The 24,325-nt window shown below is 33.7% G+C and overlaps 1 protein-coding gene across 1 annotated transcript in view; it reads left to right on the top strand.

Annotated features, from left to right (window-relative positions):
• RYR3 (ryanodine receptor 3) overlaps nt 1-24,325 on the top strand; it is a 227,184-nt gene that overhangs the window by 149,594 nt on the left and 53,265 nt on the right. Inside the window, 14 exon segments of the mRNA XM_040558359.1 lie at nt 354-432; nt 2,124-2,213; nt 3,618-3,767; nt 5,107-5,169; nt 9,413-9,488; nt 9,669-9,792; nt 12,478-12,593; nt 12,883-12,950; nt 13,859-13,980; nt 19,258-19,307; nt 19,755-19,815; nt 20,794-21,032; nt 21,634-21,715; nt 23,282-23,412. Of these exon segments, the coding sequence (XP_040414293.1) occupies nt 354-432; nt 2,124-2,213; nt 3,618-3,767; nt 5,107-5,169; nt 9,413-9,488; nt 9,669-9,792; nt 12,478-12,593; nt 12,883-12,950; nt 13,859-13,980; nt 19,258-19,307; nt 19,755-19,815; nt 20,794-21,032; nt 21,634-21,715; nt 23,282-23,412 (1,451 nt within the window).

Below are 24,325 nucleotides of genomic sequence, written 5' to 3'. Positions count from 1 at the left end.
TGAGCTTTTAAGTAATTCTAAAATAGAGTTCTAAAATTTCTATATCCAAGAAATGACTATTGCTGATTGGTGATTGCTGTTAAAATCAAGACCCTCCACCAACCATCATTATTTAATATGAAATGTCCATACTAATACTCTCTTGCATTAAGAATTACCAAGAATTATGTATTTGAAGACTCTCTGTAAATGCCATTATAGCTTTGTTTTGGTTTGTGTTATTTATTCTAAATAAAAATATTTACCAAGCAAAATGTGTTGCCTTCATTTGGAGATGAAGCTTTTTTTTTTTTTTTCATAGATCAGAGTGCAGTAACTTACAATTTAATGACCAAACTCTCCTTTGTTTACAGCCTTGTACTTCCTGAAAAGTTGGAGTATATTGTCAGCAAGTATGCTGAACATTCCCACGATAAGTGGGCCTTTGATAAGGTAGGAATTGTTTTAAGACTGGCAACTGTCTTACCCCAGTAATACCTGGGGTGATTGTTGAAAACAAATGTGTTGTTTAAATGATAGGCACTTGTTCAGTGTGTGCATTAATGTCTATATATTTCTTTAGGGATATGTGGAAGAAACATTTTGCTCAAGCAAATGGATTGATACTTGTCACTTTCTCAAAGTGACCAGAATTTGTTAGGACAAATATTTGGTAGGGACTGAGGAGGGGTGCTTAATTTGTTTTGTTTCTGTTTTTTTAAAGTAAGAATATATATTTCTTAGCATCATATTGCCTTGGTAATTATGTTCTTTTAATGGAAGTCAGAAATTCAATTTTACAGCAGCAGCTCTATGATCTGAGAGTACCTGGGAGGTCTAATGTCCTTTATTATTTCAGAAAATGTCGTTAGAGCTTTTCTTTATTCTTAACTTTGAGAAGGCTGTCACGCATTGATTTGCCCTATAGTTTTCCAAGTGTTCTATCACTGTGTTGTCTGTGGTTCAGCACTTCAGAAGAGGTGTAAGGAAATATATATTGTGATTTTGAATTTTTAAATGTTAAAAGGAAACATTAAATTTATTGAAGGGATGTTTAGTGTTACAGTTTGCAAGTTTTGATGTTTAGAACTTTTAGAGTTAAAACTGAGCAAAATGAAGTTTGATAGAGTTGCAGTTCTTACTAAGTATGTTGAAAGTGTTTGGATGTGAGTAACTCATTTAATTCAAGAATGAATTTTAAACCTCTCTTTCATCGAAGGAAAAGATGGGGTAGAGTTATGTAATTTATTGTGACAATAACAATTGTATTGAACAATTATATAGAAATAACAACTCTGTTATTGTATGTGTCTATGTATGCAAATCTGTAGAGAAACACACAGATGTGTGTATATGTATATATACATATACATACTGTATATGTATATATACATATACATACTATACATGCATTAATCTCAAAAGTTAAATTTCAATTAATATTCTTTAAAGCAAAGGCTTCAGTAAGTTACCTTCTTTGGTACTTTATCTGTTAACATCACATTTTCCATAAGACAAGTAGTGTGTTGCTTCCAGCAATTGCATCACAATTCTTTTTCTGAGAGACTGCTTTTGGTGTGATGTTAATTAGTTCAATCACCACAGCCTGTATCTTTGATACTAAATCGGTAGAGAGTATCAATCACTGCCTGTCATCTGTGTTATGTAAAATTATCATTTTGACACTGAACTTAAAAACAGATACTCATTTCTCATAGGCTAATGCAAAATCAACATATAGATGTTTGATTACTTCCAGAAATGGAAATTTGGAAGCAAGTAGGATCTTTCTTCTCTGTGTTGCTGACTGTAGCTTCCCAGAGAGTAGACATGCTTTTTTCTTTTTGTTTTGAAACTTTAGCCAGTACCATGTTAATGCATTAGTCAGTTTGAAAGCCGCCAGTGTATAGTAGACTCACAAATTGTTGCATGAGACTTACTGCTGATAGATAGACTCTGATCTTCTCAGGCCATGTTTTGTTCTGGTGTATCTACAGATGGATGTATTCTATTACACACAAATTTCTGTGGCACAGTGTAGGTATTGGAGTAGATTAGCAATTCAGTATGACACACAAAACTTGCTGGTTTTCACTCATCTGTGTTGCTCTCATCTTATTTCAGTATATATATATATTTTTCAGACTAATAATGGATGGAAATACGGTGTTTCACTGGATGAAAATACAAAGACTCACCCATTAATAAGACCTTTCAAAACTTTAACTGAAAAGGTAATAGAGAATATTTAAGCTGTATTAATGGAAAGTAGCTTGATTTTGTATACTTTTTCTAATCCAATTCAAATTTATTATACAAATGGAGGAGAGGCAAGCTATAATTCTTACAGATAAGAACAGCAATCTCTATATGCTACAGTGATAGTTTAGTTAATAGAGTCCTGCATAAATTATATGCTTCCGCTAGGCAGCCTTCGTAGGCCTGAGCCAGTTGGTATTAAAGGCATCAATAGCACAGGGTTTTCAAGCCTCTGTGGATGAGGAAGTGACTGGCAACTGCTCCTGTGTTTTAGATGAAAGTAATCTAACATATCTATTTGAAGGTAATTCTGTCTTCAAGAAAGATGGTAGAAAATTTTAATGAAATTGGAGAATGTGCTTCAGTTGAAATTGAAGAAAAAACATTAAAAATATTTTAAATACACTTTATATTTGAATTTCTTGGCTAGGCATGAATGTTTTTTAGTTGTCAAAACACTGAACCAAACTGGAATTCTGTTGCGTATTTTTGCAGTGATTCACTGGGTGACCTAGTTAAGTCAATTACATTTGTCCCCCTTTACCATACTTTTCCCATTCAGAAAATGGAGATGACAAAAACAAGAGTTTTCATTTCCCAAGGTTTGTAAATTGCTTTGAAATCTTCAGAGAAGACCTGAAGTATTGTTGGTTGAATTATTATTAAAGCTGTTTAAAGGGATTCTTCAAAATGGTCTCCGATTTGAAGTTCTGAACTATTTCTAAAATCAGGTCTTTCCGTAAAAACTGTTAAATAAGTATCATAAAAATTCTTATTTATGGTTAAGAGTTGAAATACTTTTATTATGTTGATTTGAGAAGTCTTAATATGATGCACTCAGAATTTTCTTTCCTACAACTTTTCAGATTTTGTATAACGCCTTTACATTTCAAAGGACTGAAAGCTCTCCCCTAATTTGCTGTTGATGGCTGTACTTACATGAAGAGGTTTATAGATCAGTAATGTTCTGTATCTGTAAATAGATACAAGAACGCTAAAAAAAATAATTAAAAAAAGCTTTGTGTTCAAATGTACGTACTTAACTAATTTCTTGTAAATGAAATTTGTAATTTTAATGCCATCAGTTTTAGATTATTTTGGGCTGGAGTAACTAATTAGTAGGTTTCCAGATACAAACTACATTATTGCTTCAGAGCTCAATTGAGTTCTCTTAGTTTTTAATAGACATATTAACAGTCAAAAATAAAAGCAAAAAGGTGTGTAACTACTTTAAAGCTTGTTTCTCATGCAAAAAATACTATATCATATCTACAGGATTTCTTTAACTGTTGTGGCATGTGACAATTTATGATGAAGGACAGAATATTTTTACTAAGTTTTTGCGACTTGCTAAATAAAGAAAATTATTTGCTTCAAAGGAAAAAGAAATTTATCGTTGGCCTGCTAGAGAATCACTGAAAACCATGTTGGCCATGGGATGGAGCCTAGAAAGGACCAAAGAAGGAGGAGAAGCAATATTACATCAGCGTGAAAATGAAAAGCTCCGTAGCATATCTCAGTCTAGCCAGGTAAGATGGAATTGGTTAAATCTGGAAAAAAAAGGTTTGGTTGTTAATTTACTGAGAAATTATACAAAATTATGTTTACTTTATATTCTTGTCAATGAAAGGAAGCTTCTAAAGTTAGAGTTCTGAGATTGGAAGTCTTGTCACTGTAATAAAAAAATGTACTGTAACATTAAAGAGAGGACTGCAAAAAAGTGCAACTTTTACAAAGCCAAGGTGGTCCGAGACCATATCTCTTAATTTTCTAATGGAGAGGGATTTTGTGTAGTCATTTAAAGAATACATGGCAGAGTATTTAAAGCTTTTTGTTTTATAATAGTTAAATCTAGAAATTTTCTTTCTTGGTCAAACAGAAGAACCTGAAACTGGCTTCTGTCAAGATTATAATTATGACAGACAAATAAGATTGTTCATTTAATACTTTTTGTTAAATCTTACAGGCAAGTGTTGCAGATAATTATATAGTACATAGCATTTTGATGTGATACAGACTATTTCTTTCATTTGTAGTTGTTTTTTCGTTGTAGTTGCTAACGTTGAGCTATAAAATTTCTACTCAATATATGTGTCTTGGAGGGTGAGGGAAGCTGTTTAAAACTATGACAAGCAAGATTTGGCTAACAGCAAATGTATGTAAATGTTTCATATTAAACCATACCATTAATTCTGTTATGATTTTAGAAATAGAGACTGCCTTGATAGTACCAAAATATATCAATTAAAAAATGGTTTCAAACAAACAAAATGCATGACATGATTCAGTACAGGATTTCAGCACGTTTAACTTCAGTACATTTGAAACCACTGATTTAGGTGTGACTTCACGTTTAATCACATGAATAGGTTTGTTACATTGGAGCTTTCACACTTTAAACATTTCAAGATTGCATAAATATTTTACACCTTTTTCTTAGTCTGTAAATTCTTGTAGGCAATAACTAACTTCAACTTTTCATTATGGTGTCTTATCTTTAATATATGTGGTTCATTCAGGTGGTTGTCACACCGTTCTGTCATGTTTTGAAGACACATTGAATGCCTCATGATTGGTCTCCTCACTTAGGCTGAAAAGCATATAAAAGCAGGTTGTCATCTATTGCTGACAGAGGCATCTGAATTTTTCTGCATCTTTCTCATTTCCATATCAACAGATGTACTGTTAATCATCCTGTGTGTTGCCAGCACATTACAAGGCAAAAGGTGAACACAATTTCTCAAGGAAGTTAAAAAAAGTAAATACTGTCACTGATTAGATCAATAAGAGAGGTGTTGTAGTTGAATATTTGATTCTTTTATCTAAAATATTTGTTATTTGAAAATAATTCTATTTCTTTCCCCTCAGGGAAATGGATATAGCCCAGCACCACTTGATCTCTCTAATGTGGTGCTTTCTAGGGAGCTTCAGGTTTGTATTTGTATTTTGCATACTTTGTGCTAGAATGTTGTTGTTTAACCCAGAAGGCAGCTGAGCACCATGCAGCCGTTTGCTCACTCCTTCCCACCACAATGGGATGGAAGAGAGAATCAGGGAAAAAAAAAAAAAAAAAAACTTGTGGGTTGAGATAAAGACAATTTAGTAGGAAAGAAAAAGAAGGAAAATATTAATTATAATGATAAAAGAATATACAAAGCAAGTGATGCACTATGCAGTTGCTCACCACCTGCAGACTGATGCCCAGCTCCTCTCCGAGCAGCGCCCCCCCACCAGTTTTATTGTTCAGAATGATGCCATATGGTATGGCATGCCAGTTTGGGTCAGCTGTCCTGGTGCTGTCCCCTCCCAGCTCCTTGCGCACCCCCAGCCTCCTCAATGGCAGCACGGTATGAGAAGCTGAAAAGTCCTTGACTTAGTGTCAGCACTGCTCAGCAACAATTAAAACATAAGTGTGTTATCAGCATTATTCTTTTCCTAATCCCAAACACAGCACCATACCAGCTACTAGGAAGAAAATTAATTCTGTTCCAGGCAAAACTAGGACATGGAAAGACTTGTTATTAATGATTTGAATTTTAACAGATTTTATGAGTGTACTTCTGTCTTTGTTTGTGATTCACTGTTGTAAAAAGGTTCACATGTATTATTTATAAATTTTAAAAAGAGATTTCTGCTCTTTATCTCATTGGTGCTTCCTGAGTTCCTAGAACAAGTTAGCACAAAGCTAGGGAAGGGACTGTAAACAGCATTTGATATATATTTAGCCTATGCCTGTGCTTACTTTGAATAACAGTTGAATATATTGATGCTCCTGATGTTATGCACAGACCATGTACATTGCAGCCATATGCTTAAAAGCCTGAGAGAATGGAAGAATTCGTATTATTATTCCAGACAGGTTCATTGTAAGAAAGAAAGCTATAAAACGTGGTTTTGCTTCTGTATTATTTTTTAATACATATATTACCCTTATCGATAAAATGACGTACAAATTTTAAATAGAGCAATAGTAGTGAAAAAGTGTATACAGAACGAAGAAAGGTGTTTTTTTGTTTGCTTGTTTGTTTTGTTTTTGTTTTTCCTTGAGGGATGCCTACATGTTTTTAGTGTGCTCTTTAGTGTGTTAAGACCTTATAGGGCTTCTCCTTTTATTTTCTACTATTTGCAACTCTTCTCACCCTCCCTCTCAACCGTATTTTTCCATGTCTTTTGAAGAGTAAAGAAATCTCTCTTTACCTCAACAATATTTATACCATCTGCCTTCCTTCAAACTTGCATATTAGTCTTCCTTTGTGATTATACATCCAACAGGCATCTCTCTCTTTTTTTTCTTTCCTATGCTCATTCTGGAGTAATTTCATCACCTGTGTTAACAACCACAGAGATGCATATTTTCTTAGGTTTTATTTTGTTGTTCAGTTTGTTTTAACTCTCCATCTCACTGAAGTTGTTCCTTCTGTGTTGTCTTTTTCTGAAGGTCACTGTGATCAGTACCTGTCTTCAGAAAATTGAATGTCAGACTTTCTGTCTTCCACATTAAGATTTCATTTCCGTTCTTGGCTGTATGTGCTGTTGACTTCTTGTCTAATTTTAATCATCTGCCCATGTTGCTTTCTTTTCTCACTGTCATTCTTCACTTCATCTCATGTCCTTTTCTTTGTGCATCTCAAAATTCTTATTAGTTGACTGCTGGGGTTAGTTTTGCCATGCCAGTATCCTCCTCCACTCCTATCCTTTTGATACAGAACTGTTTAATCAGTTCCCATTTCTACTGGAAATCCATGGCCAAGCTGATCTTCTTAACTAAAATTTATTTTCTATATTCTTTCAGCTCTGTTGTCTTATAAATAGTGTTTTAAATTTCAGTCTCATAATCAGGTACCTATTTACTTCTTTCCACCCTCATTCCTTCTTTAAATGTAGTCCTCCTCATGCCTCTACTTCTTTTTCTGTAATAAGTGTTTCCAAGGGAAAATTGAAACCATTCTACGACTTTCTTTTTTTGGTTAGCCTGTTTTCTTTCTGTTTATCCCTTGCATCTGTATTCACAGCAATATGGTAGTTCAATTAATATAAACCATTTCATAGACTAAACTATGTGCTACAACTAGACTTTTTCCCTCTTCTTTTCCTTTCCATATGCTTTTCCTAATAGTTTTGTTTGCTCAGAACCTCACTTGAGTGTATTCATCATCCATTTATTGTTTTTGTCTATAAGCTAAAGATTCTACCTTCTGAAGATTCTAAGCTAAACTTTCTACCTTTTGTCTCTTTGATGTTCCCTTTCAGCCACAGTTTTGCTAAAAACAATAAACCTCTTTTAGCTTCCTTCTGTAAAAATGGATCTCCATTTCCCTGTCCTCATGAATACTTTCAAAAAGGGAAATAATCTTGTTGCAGTTAAATGGTTGTTTAACTATTGTTACACTGTTGTGTACCAACACTGCGGGTTTTTTTGCTTGACGACTAGTTACCTTAGTTTATCAAAGGTTATTGATTAGAAATTTCTTGTTTTTCTTTTTTTTTGTACAAAAAACATCTATCACTCCTGTTTTTCCTTTAGTTTTCATTCTTCTTTCATCCAAGAGCTCATTTAATTCAATATTTACAGTGACTATTTGACAGTCTTCCTGAATCTTAGTGTATCCAACATGCAATCTAATCCTTGTTTTGTACTGACACACTGTTATCACTAATTCTGTATTGATCTTTTTCTAGCCAAAACTCAGTTAGTTTTCAAAAAATACCTTGTTTTGATGCATTTTTCCGTGCTGATGTTCTAGGAATTACGTCATCCATTGTTTTTTTCTGTGCTTGTGTGATTGTCTCTTCTATTGGTTCTCTTTCTACCTTTCTAATCATTCTTTCAAAGTATACTAAGTATTCTATCTTGATACTTCTGTAAAGAAGCTCTCTATATTGCTTAGTCCTAGCTCTTTTTCCTTGGTCTACAAGGAAGCAAAATTTTATTTGGGACAAATCACATACTTTCATTCTCTCCAAAACAAATTCTATTTTTCTTGAATGTGTTCCTTGTCTTCTGTCCTTCTTGACTCGGAACTTCCTCCAGCAGATCCTTCCTCATGTTTCCTTTATTAATAACTGTGGTTGGCATAGATATCCTTATAGTCTCTCAGGCGTAGAATTTCAGCATTATTTACTTAAATCTCTCACACATCCAGGCTAGTTATCTTAGCTCTAAGGTATGATCTAAAGCTTGATCCTTTTGTGTGAAAATTTTATCCGGCGTTCTGTTGTCTTATGTTTTGATTTCTTCATCTCTTTTTTTCTTAACTACCGCTAATTAGAAAACGCCTCCGTTTAACATTTTTTGTAACCTATTGCTTCTGCCCTTGTACTCAGACAAATGGAATCTGCTTCATATTACCTTGTTTTGCTTTCAGATTTTTCTGTTAACTCCTCCTCTTTTTTCTCATTTGTTTCTCATTATGTATATGCTAAATTGCAAACCATTATGTTGCTTTTTCCACTGTTGCCCTTCATAATTATTTGTAGTGCTACTTCATTAAGCTTTTATAAGAACAGACTCAAGACTGTCCTTCATATTATCTGTTAAAAGAGATATGTTAGGCTGTTTATGTGCAAAGACTGTAAGCTGTATTTGTGTCCAAAGGATGTAAGCTATTATAAACCAGAATATAAGAGAAAGAAAGTAGTCTGTACTTCCTGAAAAAGAGATGTTTGTATTTAGTTAAGTGTCATCATCTGTGATGAAAGATCTTTACATTTTTTTCTTTGTAGATTGTCTTCCCATTGTCATTGCAATAGCCTTTATGGGCATTGATGTCTAATGCCTACCTTCAGCATAGATTCTCCTTGTACTGTAGTTCACTCTTAGCCATCATAAAATTAGAAGACACTTATTCTCATTTTGTTTTATGCATTACAGTCCCTAGCTTAATAGGTACTGCTTTATGACTAAAGTCATTTAAGAACTAGCATAAGGTAATAATAAGTAATGACTTTATCACTGTTTTATTTGATCTGGAAAGCATCTGTGTTTTTTGTGTCCCACTTTACTGAGGTAAATGCTTGGATGCATAGACCAATTCAGCCAAAGAGTCTATGGGTGATGTTTCTTTACCAAAGACTGTAGACTATACTCAAGACTGTAGAATTATGTATAATTACAGAATTATTAATTTTCATCTTTTAATTTTGCATTGTCTTATTTTTCCTGATGGCAATGTAGGGAATGGTTGAGGTAATGGCAGAAAACTACCATAATATATGGGCCAAAAAGAAGAAAATGGAGTTGGAAAGCAAAGGTAAGCCAGAATCCTGTGCCAAAACCACACAAAAAAGACAAGCAAAATGAGGGAGAAGAAACAGTCTGAAAGAAGACAGTGTAAGACAATCTAAATTAAATAGTTTATTTTTTGTATTTGAAGCAAAATAAATCTTAGAACAAAGAAAAACCCTTACAGTTCTCTCAATTTTTACCAAAGGTGGAGGTAGTCATCCTTTATTGGTACCTTATGACACATTGACAGCCAAGGAGAAATCACGGGACCGTGAAAAGGCACAGGAGCTGTTTAAATTCCTTCAAGTGAATGGTATAATCATATCTCGGTAAGGTGCATACTTTTTGGAATACTTGCTTATATTCAGTACACAAACCATGATAATTTTCCTTATCTCACTGCATTCTGTTAGGTGCTAACATATTTACTGTTTGGTATATCTTCTATCTTCTGTAAATCAAAGTCCTTATTATTTTTATGTTCAGAAAGACGCATCTGAAATAGTGTAGAGAGCTAACTGTTTTAATAAGTATGTGATCATAGTAAATGCAAAATGCAACAGTAGTATAATTGAGCAAGCAGATGATTCAAAACTTCTAAATTAGCAACCAGCAGCTGTCAGTAAGATCATGGGAAAATAAATCTGAGGTCTGATACTGTAAAGTGGTTTTCAATCTAGTACTTAAGAAAAATGTTGTTTTGAGTTTTCTGAACTAGTAAGACACAGTGGGCATTTTTGCGGGCATTTCCTCCTTAACTTGCTCAAGCAGAACAGCATATTATTTGTACTATAAATTGAATTGCTGTATCTGGAAGTATGTTGGCCTTTGGGATTTTACTCTGTCAAAATTAAAATAGCTTATTATTATACTGTGTTTCTGGTTTTGTGTGATGGATTTGTGAGTTACTGTATCATAGCTGTCATTTATGTATTACATGCAAAATTCCTGAGCACGTAGGAAACTGCCATTTTGCTAGCATTAAGCATTTTTGTAATCCACACTGTATTCATGAACATTTTTTGTATGTACATAGAGACATATCTTACTTGTTTTCATATGTTTTTTCTTCAAATTTGTGCCTTTAGTGAAAGTATACATCCAGTAAATTATATAAATTGATTATTAGGATCTGTGAAAGTTAACTTGAGTGGTTTCAGTTGGCTTTACCAATTAATACCATTTTAAAGATATTAGAAGACAGAGCTCTAAAGATACATTTCTGCAGTCCTACAGAGAAAAATTCAGTTCTACAAAATATCTAGGTTCTCAGCTTGAAGTCAAATAGTATGTATGCTGGTAGGCATTTTTATATCCTCTATAACTGCTTTAGAAATATTGTTTAAGAGAAGCAAATTTAGTTCCTGCAAAGGAAAGGTCCTTGAAATATCAATGGAATTGCTCAAATGCTGATTTTAATACCTCTTTACAGCTGCATCTGTTATGGTTAGGAGGGCAATGTTTTGAGTGTTGGATAATGAGACAAGTCAACTTGAAAAGAATCTTTTCAGGCTGTTTGTGGGCTATGGGCAAAGAGTTGCAGTAATTGTCTGTATCAGGGTGAGTCAAGATTATTGTCTAAGTTTTTTCTTCAGACGAATATGTACATATCTTAAGTAAATATAAAATATTTTAAAGTACTGATTGAAGTTATCACATTTTCATAATGTCATTGTTAAAAATGTTGGACTACAGAATCAGAATCATAGAATAGTTTGGGTTGGAATGGAACTTTAAAATCATCTTGTTCCAACACGCTTACTATGGACAGGGACACCTTCCACAAGACCAGGTTGCTCAATGTCCAACCAACCTGGCCTTGAACACTTCCAGGGATGGGGTATTCCTTTAAGCATCTTTCAGCCTATACAAGTGCTTTTGATGCTGCATTTTGTCATTTAACATAATTACATTTTTAAAAAAATACTTAGGAAAGTACTTGTAATCTCTTAGTAACCATAAATTAATATAAACTCAAAAAGAGAGTATTTACAGTGATTTCACTGAAAATACAGGTAAATACTTTGTTGCATATCCTCTGTGAAAATGAGGCAGCAGGAGACACCTGTCAACCATACATAGCTCTTATTGCAGTCATGTATCATGTACTTGAATAAACACATCAAATAATTAAGCATGTAGTAAATCAGTTAATAGGTCATAAAAGTATGTAAACTAGGCCTCTTCAAATAGATTTTTTGTCTTTAAGTGAAACTCTAAGATGGGGGAGATTAGAAGAGTCCTTTTATGTTTATGTATAAACTGGTATCAGAATGCATTCCTTGGTTCCCTGGTTCTGTTCTCCAGACTATACCTGTTCTTCTCCTCCTACCCATGTTCTAACATGGTCATGAACCACGTTCTTAGCATTAGTGTTTTCATTGTTAAAATTTCTGCTGCATCAACCTTCTTCTGCAGAATTACTGATTTCCTTGGATCCACCTCGTAGCAGTTTTATCTAATCTTCATTTATCCTCCCTAATTTACTCCTGAACCAGTGCTGAAGAATCTCAGGACAAGTGATCATTTCCTCCATTCCACAACACTGAGTCCATCAACTTCTTTGCTTTCTTGCAAGGAAGTTTCTTCCATGCCACAAACTTCCCTGCTTCTTTTCTTTCCTTCTGTAGTCTCGTAAATCTGCATTTAATGTTTTCTGCACCTCCTTTAGCCAGGTTGTTTTCTCCAATTGATAAAGTGAAAGTCTTCCTATCTACCGCTATTTGAAAAGTGTACAGAAGCATTTGAATGTAGCCATTATGGATAGCCAGTGTTTCCTTATTGTTATGAGTTTTTATGATGGAAATTCGAGTTAGAACATGAAACATGAACTGATTTTAACATTTCCTGCTATGCAATTGATAACTGAGAGTTGCTGTGGAAGGTCATTTTCTGCTATTTACAAAAATTTACCATAAGCAAAAGATTAAAAGGAATAGAATGCTTCATAGTACTGTCATCATTTGTACTACTGTCTTCACCAATGCAATTTATCTGAATGCTTTCTAAAATAGGGGTCTGAATGACATGGATTTGGATGCTTCATCCATGGAAAAGAGGTTTGCCTTTAAGTTTCTGAAGAAAATTTTAAAATATGTTGACTCTGCTCAAGAGTTTATTGCACATTTGGGTAAGTTGCAGATTTTATTTTGAAAATCATTCAAGTTGTTGATATTTAAATATTTGGGTTGGTATGTCTGAATTTGCAGAGACCGCTATTTTTAGTGCCTTTAAGAAACTGTAATTCTGTCTTTAAATTTGCAGTTTGAATTCTTGGACATCTTAGCCAGTAACTGGCTAAACTGTTTCTGCTGTTTTCTTTGTATTACTTAAAAACTAAGTCTCTAAGGTTGTATCACAGCTAGTGTGTTTATTATTAACCAACTTTTTATTCACGTCTGTCTTTATTGTGTTTGCAGAAGCCATTGTAACCAGTGGAAAAACTGAAAAATCTCCACATGACCAAGAAATAAAATTCTTTGCAAAAGTGAGTGATTTAGTACTTCAAGTAATATATGTATACATATTACAGATGTAATATATATCTATAACATTCAGAACATGGAATACAGAACATATACATAACATGGAATTCTGTAATGTAAGACTGCTTTTCAGGTAACAGAAACGTATCTTTCCAATTTTTCTTCCTGGTAAGTAATGAATGATATGTCATTAAAAGATATTTCCAAATGTGTTCCAAAATAACTCAATATATTTGCTGGATTCAAACGTTTCAGAATATTTCAAAATATTTCAATATATTTGCTGGAAAAGATTATACATGATAAGGAACATAGAAATTAAAAGGCAGCTTATTTATTACATGAAATGAAATACTCTTGCTAAACATATACATTATTTCTGATTTTTTTTTTTTTGCCTCAGTATAAACTGAAGCACGTAGTATTGTTTAATTAACAGGAATAAATATTGCTATGCATAGTAATTTCTTACACATTTGTATGACAAATGTACTAAGACAAATGCTGTCGATGATCAGATTTGAAGTAAGGAACATTTAGGATTTTATTTAGGAGCTTAAAAAAAAAAAACACCTCTCCCTTTATATGTGTACTGGACAGTTATGTGAAGAGTGGAGAGGAAAAGTCCTCTTCAGTGATACTCGTGACAGTTGAATATGAGAAAAGTAAGCTTGCAGTATTAGATCCAAAATAGATAGATCTGTGTAACGCTGTTTAATGTTCTTGTAGCTTTTAATTTAAATTGTAGTACTTAAGATTTTAATTTATATGACTTCATGTCTGAAATGAGAAAATACGACTGTAACAGAACTTCTAAAATTGCTTGATTTCACTTTGACCAATCAGAGCATTGTTGCTACGCTTACCATTGTGCTCTGTGAAAAATACATTTTGTATCTGTATTTCTTAGGTTCTTTTACCATTAGTTGATCAGTACTTTACAAATCACTGCCTGTACTTCCTGTCTTCTCCAACAAAAACACTCAGTAGCAGTGGATATGCATCAAATAAGGAAAAGGAAATGGTAGCAAGGTAAGTAGAAAATTAAGATACATAGGAGCTTTTTATATAGATAATAAAAAGTCTCTTAGATTAGTTAGTTCAAAAGCTCACTTTCCTGAAGTAGAAAGTGAAATAGTTTATTTTTTTAGCAGAATGGCAGATGATGAATAGCATTCCTCATCTTAATATTCTTTAATATCTGATTAAAGAATTGAACATATAAATTATATATTAAAATATATTAATTATACATATTATTAATTATATATCATTAAAGTTAAGGTTCCACATCATTTCCATCAGTTCCATATGTAAGGAAGTTCTGTTTATCCTTTGAGTATTCCTGTAGGTATTATGGTGAATATTTCAATACTTAAGAACTTTATGAAATTAAGCATTTTTAGAAAAGGTTTTCTTGGTTAAGATAGATACCACTGAATGTCTCTTTAGTGTCTTATGATTTTGATGACAACTTGTCTTTATGTAGACTAGCACCCTTATTAATTAATAGTAATTAATTGACTAATTAATTGTCAATGGCCTAGAGTATTGCCTGCTTAGCAACTCTACTGCCATTGTCTCCTGCCAACTTCATTTTAAGCTGAAGACAACTAGTCATTTTGTATTGCTATGTACTGTGTAATCACTTGTTCTTTCTGGTGTTATCCAGTATCCTCTGGTTTGACTTGAGCCCAAAACTAGAGAAGCTTGTCTACTTTCAGTTTCATTGCTAAACAGAAGACATGATGTTCTAAGACAATAAATTAGATTGTTTTTCTAATTACAAAATGTAGAAAAACTCAACCTTATCTAAAGAAAAGAGAGTAATAATAATTATTATTTATAATTATAATCAGACAAGATGAAAAAAACCAGATGTTTTTCATACTAATTTCATGTTTATGGTTCTAAAGAGAGAAACTTTTAACAAAAATGGTGATAATATGTGAAAGGAGACAGTACACATTCTCTGCATATAAATTTCAGAAGTAGATTATTAACTTAAAGTTCTACGCATTGAGAGGTTAACAGCCTTGCAAAATATAGTCATCTTGTGTGAAAGAATGTTCAAAAGACACCGGCTGTCATAGTGTCATAGCCAGGCTATTTCACAGACATGGCCAGGAATATGAAAGATGCAGCTTAATGTAAGCATTTTCTTTGGTACAGGTAGAATGATGATAAAAAGTTAAGGAAAAAACAAAGATTTATAGAATCATTTAAATCTTTCTCTCCCAGTATGATATTACTTCTAATAGCAGTTCTCTGATATGTTAGCATCATGTCCCAGGTTCATTCAGCTGTTTTCATGCAACTTTGTTTTTGCTTGCGCTGCAGATGACATTCAGCTAACAGTGAAATGAATATTAAATACTAAAGAATACACAGGAATAGAAAATTTATTAAGAGCTGTTTCATGACTTATCCTCATTACTTGGTTTGTGTCCCTGCTTTGTTTATTGTAGAGCTAATGGAAAATAAAAACATGTTCTCTTCTTTTATCATGACTTTTGACACTAGATTTGTCATCTGAAATTCGTAAACATTGACTTGTGGGTATGCACTTTTTTTTTATTTCTTCTCATACTCAGCATTTTCTACTTGGAAATATTAGAAACACCATATAATCAAACCCATATACCTAGTGCTTTAGCAACTGGGTAAAAAAAAAAAAAAAAAAAAAAAAACAGGTAGCAAGTTACTGAGAGACATTTCAGAAAGTTGTCCTTCACCACTGCCAAGTCCAGATAAGCTTTCCTTCTCTGATTTACTCTTCAGAATCTCAGTGTCCTTCTTTACAATTAATTATTTTCTGATGAGAATGCTCATTAATTATTATGTCTGGCGTAAAGTAAAAAAGTTCTATTGATATAAACACTTTTCAGAAGTTTTTATTTCAGCAAAATCTAAACTGCATGAGCAAAATCTAAAGCATGTTTATGGGATAAGGAAAATAATAGTTCTCTGGGCCTAAGACTTCTCTCAGATGAAATTGCACATCAGACATTATGAAGCAGGACTATTTAGTTGGCAGACTGCACTACAGATTTGATCACAAAAAAAAAAAAGTTTTGCCCAGGCCTTGTCAAAGGTCCTAGGTGTGAGACAACTGAAGTACTCTTGCAGGAAATTCTGTATTTCTTGACATACTGAAAGAACTGTTATAATGCACCATTTGCCATCTGTGAAAGTAGAGAACAATTCCAATCTGTCCTGGTGGGCTGATGATAGTACAGTGCTCTTGGGGTCTGACGGTCTGACCCTTAGTAAAATTATCCAATATACCCAAAAAATGGGTTGCCTTGTGCTAGAATGTCATAAAAAAGGGCACAAGGATCTTTTAATATCTTACCACTGCATGTTTTCATGAAGCTTGGAACAAAGTGAAGGATGACTAAGAGTTAACTGAGGCATGTGTTGGGAACATATGTAAGATGTTGTTAGGAGACCCTTGGAGTGTAGATCGCTGAGGAGTCCTTAGGGATCTATTCGATTTCTTCCATTATGTCCCATCTATTGTTTTTTATTATTCTAGCTTGCTTGTTTTCCCAGGTTCTACATTCCCGTTATTGAATTCTTGTTCTAAATTCTACTCCCAATGGCAAAATTCAGAAACAGCTGGCTGACTTTCCTCATCCTCCCTCCTGTTTTTTATTTCCCAATGGAGTTTTGTCAACCAGGATCTATTGAGAAGACATCTGCCTCTGTCATTGTCAGAATGATAGCTAAAAGGAAGAAAGTCAGGGAATCCCAGCCTGGTCCTGTGAAGCTTTACTACGTGTCTGTGATGGAGTCTGGGTGGTGCTGGAACAAAGGGCATATGAAGGAATATCACTAGTCACACGTCAGATAGTTTTCAAGGCTTACTTAGAAATTGAGAGCTGTGTGCTTCACTGAAACACTCAAATAGTAGGCTGTGGATCAAAAGTGATGTCATTCATATTCAATTCAGGCATTTCTGCATTTCTTTTTGGAAATAATTTTGAAGCCTAAAAGATGTTGGTACAGAGTTCTTATACTAAGGTACTAATGTACTAAGGTACATTTCCCTGTTTTCACCATGAACAAATACTTGTAAGGGAGATAGTATCACAACTATTAATACGTGATGCTGTGAGCAATAAAACTTATAAAGCTTAATTTCTGATGGATTTCTATTTTATTGTTGATAACAGTTTCTGACTGAAACTTAGCCCACTGTTGGGTCATTTAAATGGTCTCACATTTGAATTTTCAAATATTAGAAAATGTGAAAATACCATGATGAAGCTTTTTAGGGGGAATTATAGTTTCTCTCTTCTCTACAAAATTGCTCACTCTCCCCTACCCCCAAATTTCTGGAATTTTATAGTTTTCTAGACAAGTGTACCATGTCAGACTTAGTTGGAATCAGCCATTTGACTCAGTTATTCTAAAAAAATCAAAAGAGACAGTTGCCTTTTAACTTATAATGTCTTGCCTTTACAAAAATATGACTTTGATTTTTCTGCAATTAACATTTTAAAATGATTATTTAATTTCTTCTTAACCCTGATGGAGTAGCAGTATTAAACACCAGCCAGCTGGCCAGGCTGGTAGCAAAGTCTTGTGGCTTTTTTTTTTTTTTAAATTGGTTGGAAACAGAAGTGCTGAGGTACTAACAGGCCAACTCTTGTTCTTACCCCTGCCGTCAGAGTGGTTTCAAAGAGTGTTTATCAATACGGTGATAGACGCTTTATATATGTATATATAAATATATATATATAAAACATACCTTAACCAGAGCCGAGTGTTTAATTGGTCAGATAATATTTTTGTCGTCAATCTTTTTTATCTCCCCATTGAAGGTATGCTGCTGGTTATTTTCTGTGGGAAATTTTGTATTATAATCTTTCAAACTGTATTTTACTCTCATGATTTCTTACTTAAGCTGTCAGTTTCTCACATTTCCTTCATTCTGTTGACCAGTGCTAACTACTTTTTCCAGTAATTATAAATTTTTAAAGTAAAGGTTGTTTGCTTGTTGTTTGCTTGTTGTTATATAAGACGAGACCTAGGACTGAACTTTCTAGGGTCCATCCTTCCATTTATCTTCTGACATGTTTTTTTTGTTGTTGTTGTGTTTTTTTTTCCCCTAAATTATTATTACACTTTCTTTACCATCTTCTCGGTAGGTTTTAGTTTTTATATTGCAGCTCCCCATAACAGCGTTCCAAAGATGCTAAGATGCTGCTTTTCTGAGCTGTCAGGTATATTTAATGTAGATGTACAAGATGGTCCTCCAGTAGCTAGGGAAGTTAGTTCAGGTTCAGGAGGATCGAAGTTTCGTTTCATTTAATATCATGCTTCCTTTCTGAATGCTTGTATTTCCCTAACGTCAGTCAGGTCAGGTTTATAAAGTTAGAGAGATGCTTATTAGGCTTTTACAAAATGCCTTTACAAAGGCATGTGAAATAAGTTAGATGTATAGTATGCTTGCTATTAGAAATCTAAAAATATCTTACAATTCTTTGTCCATTCTTAGTTGAGAAAATTAGCTATCAGCATTTTCCTCTTAAAGGAAGTATTTTTTCTTGCTATTGTGCAGATAAAAATGACAATCTTTTATTAGTAAGAAACTATATCAATTTCTAAAGTATGTTTGCTTCATTTTGTTACATTTTAATTCCATTTGTAAGGTGTATCACAGATGATAAGGAAGTCTTCCTAGCTGTCTTTGTTTTTAGAAGTTAAGGTAGCCCCTTTAATCTCAAGAGAGTTGGTGATTTTTCTGTTCTCTTAATTATCCTATTATTTTGACAGATAGGTTAGACATGCAAGCTCCTGACATACTTGCCAGAAATCTGTAAATATTTCAGGATTATCATGAGCAATACACAAGGCAAAATATTTGCAAAGGATACCTTCTCAAATTGTTTGAAATATTATGAAGATTTGTAGCAAAACAAGAAAATATTGCTCAGTTTTTTTCTTGTTCCTACCAAAATTTCTTGCTCAGAAATAATTCCTAGCTATAAAGAGTGACTCAACCATATGATATGTAATTGTTGGAATCTGCTGTAATGAAAAGAAAATTTCATGTTGCAAGTAATTTCTGAATTAGAGAAGCTTAGAGAATGAGAGAATGCAGAAGCTTCTGAGATTATGCTGCTTAATGCAGTTATTTCACTGACTACTGTCATCATGTGTGATTTGAAATGCTCCTTCCAGGAACTATGTTGTGTTTTCTCTTTCATATTCTTATTATTCTTTACCTCATATATTCTAAACAAATCTTTAATCTTTGTCCTGTCTTGTCTTGCTGTTTTCTGTTCTCTTCTACTTTAGCCTGTTCTGCAAACTAGCTGCTCTTGTTAGACATAGGATCTCAATTTTTGGTAAGTTGTTAAGAAAGATCTTAATAAAGTTAAAAACATGAAGAATGTGTAACAGTTATTTCTATCTTAACTGAACATTTTCACAAGCTATAAGCTTGTGGAATACCTCTTTTCACAAGCTATAAGCTTGTGAAATACCTCTTTTAAAGGTACTGGTAGGAAAATTATGAAAGAAATTTATAAGCTACAGGATACAAAGCTCATAGTATTTCAGCGTCAAGTGATAAAAATGATCCCTAAGTAGACACCAATTACTCTTTTCAATTCTTTTATACAAATGGACTTAAGAAAATGAATGTTAGTTCTGGAACCAGACCTAACTCCTGGGGTGGAATATGTATTCCATGTTCTATTAACCTGCGTATTTCCAGTAGTGACATTTTAGATTATTAGATTATCCTACATTTTCTGTGCTATTGTGCTCTCACAGTATCTCTTTCTAAACAGGTAGTGATTCTACAACAATGGTTAGCTGCCTGCACATCTTAGCTCAGTCTCTTGACACTCGGTAAGTTATAAAAAATTGTACCAACTACAAAACTACATAGGCATCACAGAGCTTTTCAGGGCAATTAGACTATTCCTGTATTATTTACTCCGTATTTGTAATTACTGATATTAGTAGTTTCAGTATAACAACCTCCATATTAGCACACGCAGGGGTTCATTGTCTGTGATTAAAGTATTGAAAACTCCTGTCAAGCTCTCCAAGAGAATTTGAGGGCTTTATTGGGAGAGATAAATGACACAAACTTTGGAACTGCAAGTATTGATGCTTGTAGATAGCTATTGTTCTATTGTTCTGTAGTAGATATCTACTGTTCTATTATAACAGTTCAGTACATTGTTGAAAATTTGGCATTAGAAGTGCTCAGAATGTGAGAATGTATGGGCTTTTTACTCACTTCTACCATGTACCATTAAAATGCTTAAGTAGATTTAAATACCATCAAGGATAGTTTTATTTGAACTGTTTTCTGGCCTGCTTATGTTATGCAGCAGCCTGACAATGAACTTGACAATGCGCATGACACAGGAGAACTTCATCAAACATCTGGAGAAAAGTGCAAGATTAAGGAATGGGACTGGAATGCTAATGTTGCATTTTCTAGGTTTAGGGTGTTCTGAAGACACATAAATGTGTATCCTGATTTGCATACCTAGTTACTGTGGCATCCATAAAAATTTAGGGTATGGTGATGTTTTCTGGGAAGGCATTGTCATACTTAAGGGCAGATCACAAAAACAGGAACAAGAAGTCTGCGGAAGCAGATTCTCTGCTGTTATTATTTTGTATGAAATACTACAACAACAGTGTTGCTTATATGGCTATTTTGGTACTACTGTCCTCTTCAGTTCATAATATAAAGTACACTGAAACCTGTGTATCTTCAGACTGATAGAATGTAAATAATGTGTACTTCACACATCTATAGTATACTGTAGATCAATGTAACATTAATATTTTTCCTTTATTATTTTTCAGAACTGTTATGAAATCGGGATCTGAGCTAGTTAAAGCTGGATTACGTGCCTTTTTTGAAAATGCAGCTGAAGATCTGGAAAAAACTTCAGAAAATCTTAAACTTGGAAAATTTACCCATTCACGAACACAAATCAAGGGTGTTTCACAGAATATCAATTATACTACAGTAGCATTGTTACCTGTCTTGACATCAATTTTTGAGCATATTTCACAGTATCAGTTTGGAGTTGATTTACTTTGTAAGTACTTTTTTAAAATTCTGAATTATTTTATGTTATAATAATACTTTTTAAATAATTAATGCAGAAATTCAAAGGAATGAATTCCCTTTTTTAGTAACAGATGTATTTCCAGCGTTAATGTTTTTAAAGTTTCCTTGATTTTTTTTTGCGTATTTTAACTTAAAATTATCAAAATGCTTCCTTGAGATGCAGCAATATGCAATTCTAAAATTTCTTAAGTGTATTTGGGGATTAGAGTTCCATAGCAGAAGGTGATTCAAAGATAGATAGCAATTAAAAAAACTTTAAGAAGGTGGGGAGCCTCTAGATCATGTTTCTAGAGGCTATATACACAGACTGAATGTGGTTTAAGTTGAAATTACATTCTGCAAATGTGATAGTCTGCACAATTTTTTTTAACAAGTATCTGCTGGCTTCTTTGAATGTCTGATGATCTGTTTTGGAATGCTTGTAGATGACATATAAGTATCAGAAAAGTTAAAGATAAATAGAAGTTTTAGACACCATGTATTCATTGGTTAAAATTACATTGTTTTATATTAAGAAAGTAGTCTTTAGCTGAATAAATACTGATTACCTACTTCTTGTTTTCCTCTAGTGGGTGATGTACAAGTTTCATGTTACAGAATTCTTTGTAGCCTCTATTCCCTTGGGACTGGGAAGAACATCTATGTTGAAAGGTATTGAGTGAAAAACTCAGCTTGCAAAATTTCCTTTTTCTTAGGAGCTTGTTGTGTATGTAATAAAGCGTTTTGAATGAAAAGTGAATCTGAAACAGTGTGAACATGTTTAAAATACACTTTAGGTGGAATGTAGTTGCCTATATCTCAGAGTTCAGTTCTACACAAAGAAATGCCAAACTGAATAAAAGCAAAACAAATCATCCTGCGTATTGCTGTGTATCGTCAGGGAGTTTAGTTCAACCATAGGGAAAACTAAATTTTTCCATGGGTCACCCTTAAGCTTCCCAAAGTTTGGCTACTGCATATTACCAGACATGCCTGTGTGGTAAGTAGGTCGAGTACTTAACGTCTGTCTCACACATAAATCTAAACAGAGTTCTCAGAACAGTTGTCTAGACCATAAAATCCTAAAGACCATATGTAGAGCATTCTGATACTCTTTAACTCTACAAAGGAATTCCATTTACCAGTTACTTGTGTTTTAAAAAGAGTGGGTCTTAAATTCTTTAAAGAATCTAGTGCTTTCAGTATGTTCCAAAACCTGGATTTTGGATCCTCTTCCATTAGAAGAGGCTCATATCTGTATCTGCTACTTCAGAAAAAGGAACCCTAATTGCTAGTCTGGCAAAAGACAGGAGCAGAGGTTATCATTAACCCTTCCTATTCTTCTGAAGCCTATATTTTAGGCACTGTACATGATCTTAAAAGTTTAAAATTTACAGGGTCTAAGAGATACTAAACTGGAGGAAATACAGCTCTGTAGTCCAGTTAGGAGAGCATTTGCATAGGAATGCTGTTCTCCACTTCCATCTGTCCAGAATTTATTCAGTAATTGTTCCATGAAAAATGCAAGAGCTGTCTGGTGGACAGTTCCTCTTTCTTCCCATGTGCATGCATGTACCAGTGTGCAAAATCTCATTTTCACATATCTGCACATTTAGTCATTTATATGTGCATCACTAAATTATAAATCTACACACTTTTTTTTTTTTCCTTCTAGACTTAAAAATCTTTAATACACTTTGACACTGATCTTGTAGGCAAAATAGAAAGTGCCTCACCCTTACTCTAACTATAGGAGTCAGGATGATATCACAGGAAATAAAAGTTGATTGTCTTTTAATTGCTTTTTGAGGGAAGAGCTCAAAGCGCAGGTCTCCACTTAGTTGGCAAGAGCCATAAGCACTGGATGTTAGACATGGGTGTAGCAAAGCAATGGGTATAAAAAGAAAAGGTATAGTGTGACCCCTAACTTATTCTTTGTGCATGTTGTAGATATGTTTTCTGTAGTCAGTAGTTACACTGAGACACAGTTCACCTTTAATGTAAAACATTTGGTGTGGGGTATTTTTTAAGAAATGTATTCCTGTACCATTGTAATTTCCAATAATTTTGTTTATGTGAGAAATACTATTTTTCAAAATTGTCAAATAGTTTCTGTGTTACAAAGATAAACTGAATCAGCGATAAATGTTAATGCTGCTTTATAATGCATGCTAGATATTGGAAGCCCAGTGAAAGACTTTTTTTTCTCTGATAACTTTTAGTATCTGTCATATACAGGCAGCGCCCTGCACTTGGTGAGTGCTTAGCATCTCTTGCGGCAGCCATTCCGGTAGCATTTCTTGAACCTTCTCTCAACCATTACAACCCATTGTCTGTCTTCAACACAAAAAGTGCAAGAGAAAGAGCAAGTAAGTATCGTTCCTCAGGAAAACATAAATAAATGATTGAATAAAGTTGTTTGCTTCTCCCCAAATATTAGAAAGAAATTGTATTATTTTTTTTTAAAGGAGAAAACTCCTACTATCACTATATTTTTGCTTGTCATTTGAGCCTTGCTGAGACTATGTTAGCATTATTCCCTTTCTTCTCGCATGTCAATGTTTTTCTGAACATCATGTTTGAATTCTTTGCTGAAGTTGAATACAGTAATATTTGAAGCTTAACCTAAGGTCACATCCACACTACAGAAGGTTTTAGCAAATTGTACAATTGTGTTCTGACTAGCAACATGCAAAAGATGCTTTTTTATTCGTGTGAACAGAAAAAATATCTATGCTACCTGGTTGTCTTACCAGTACTCTAATGCAGTTCATTATAGGGAGCTCCTGGCAGAATTTGACTGATTCTATGAAACTTTAATCAAGGGAGCAGAAGTCCTTCTACACAGTTTTTCTTCACATGCTTCTATTTCACTTATTCTTGACAGACTCTCTTATCTATCTCATATGGGGGGTAGATTTGCTGAGTTTGTAAACAAAGTACACTTAAGTTTTAGTCTTACCCATAACCTTGAGCTGGTCACAATATTACTAAAAGCCTGTTTGTATCCTGAAATGGATTTGATTTTTTTGCTGGTGAACATGAAAGTTGTGAATGATTGCGGAAACTATGGGCAGTGTTTTTCTAATATTGGTACAAGTTCTCAGTTTTTTACTTCTACATAGCTGGGCTGGTTAGCAGAAAACTGCAGGACACTATATGTGTGAGGCTGCTATTGTCTACATCAGTGCTATATGCACATCATCAGAAAGACATAACTTATTAGATAAGAGACCCTTGTATGTCCCAAAGTCTTATTATTTATGTCTGCCCAAGATGGTG

The sequence above is a fragment of the Cygnus olor genome, chromosome 5 (assembly GCF_009769625.2).
Source record: "Cygnus olor isolate bCygOlo1 chromosome 5, bCygOlo1.pri.v2, whole genome shotgun sequence".
In the NCBI taxonomy this organism is placed as follows: Eukaryota; Metazoa; Chordata; class Aves; order Anseriformes; family Anatidae; genus Cygnus; species Cygnus olor.
Note: the sequence above shows the minus strand (reverse complement) of the source record. Positions and strands in the feature narration are given on the sequence as shown.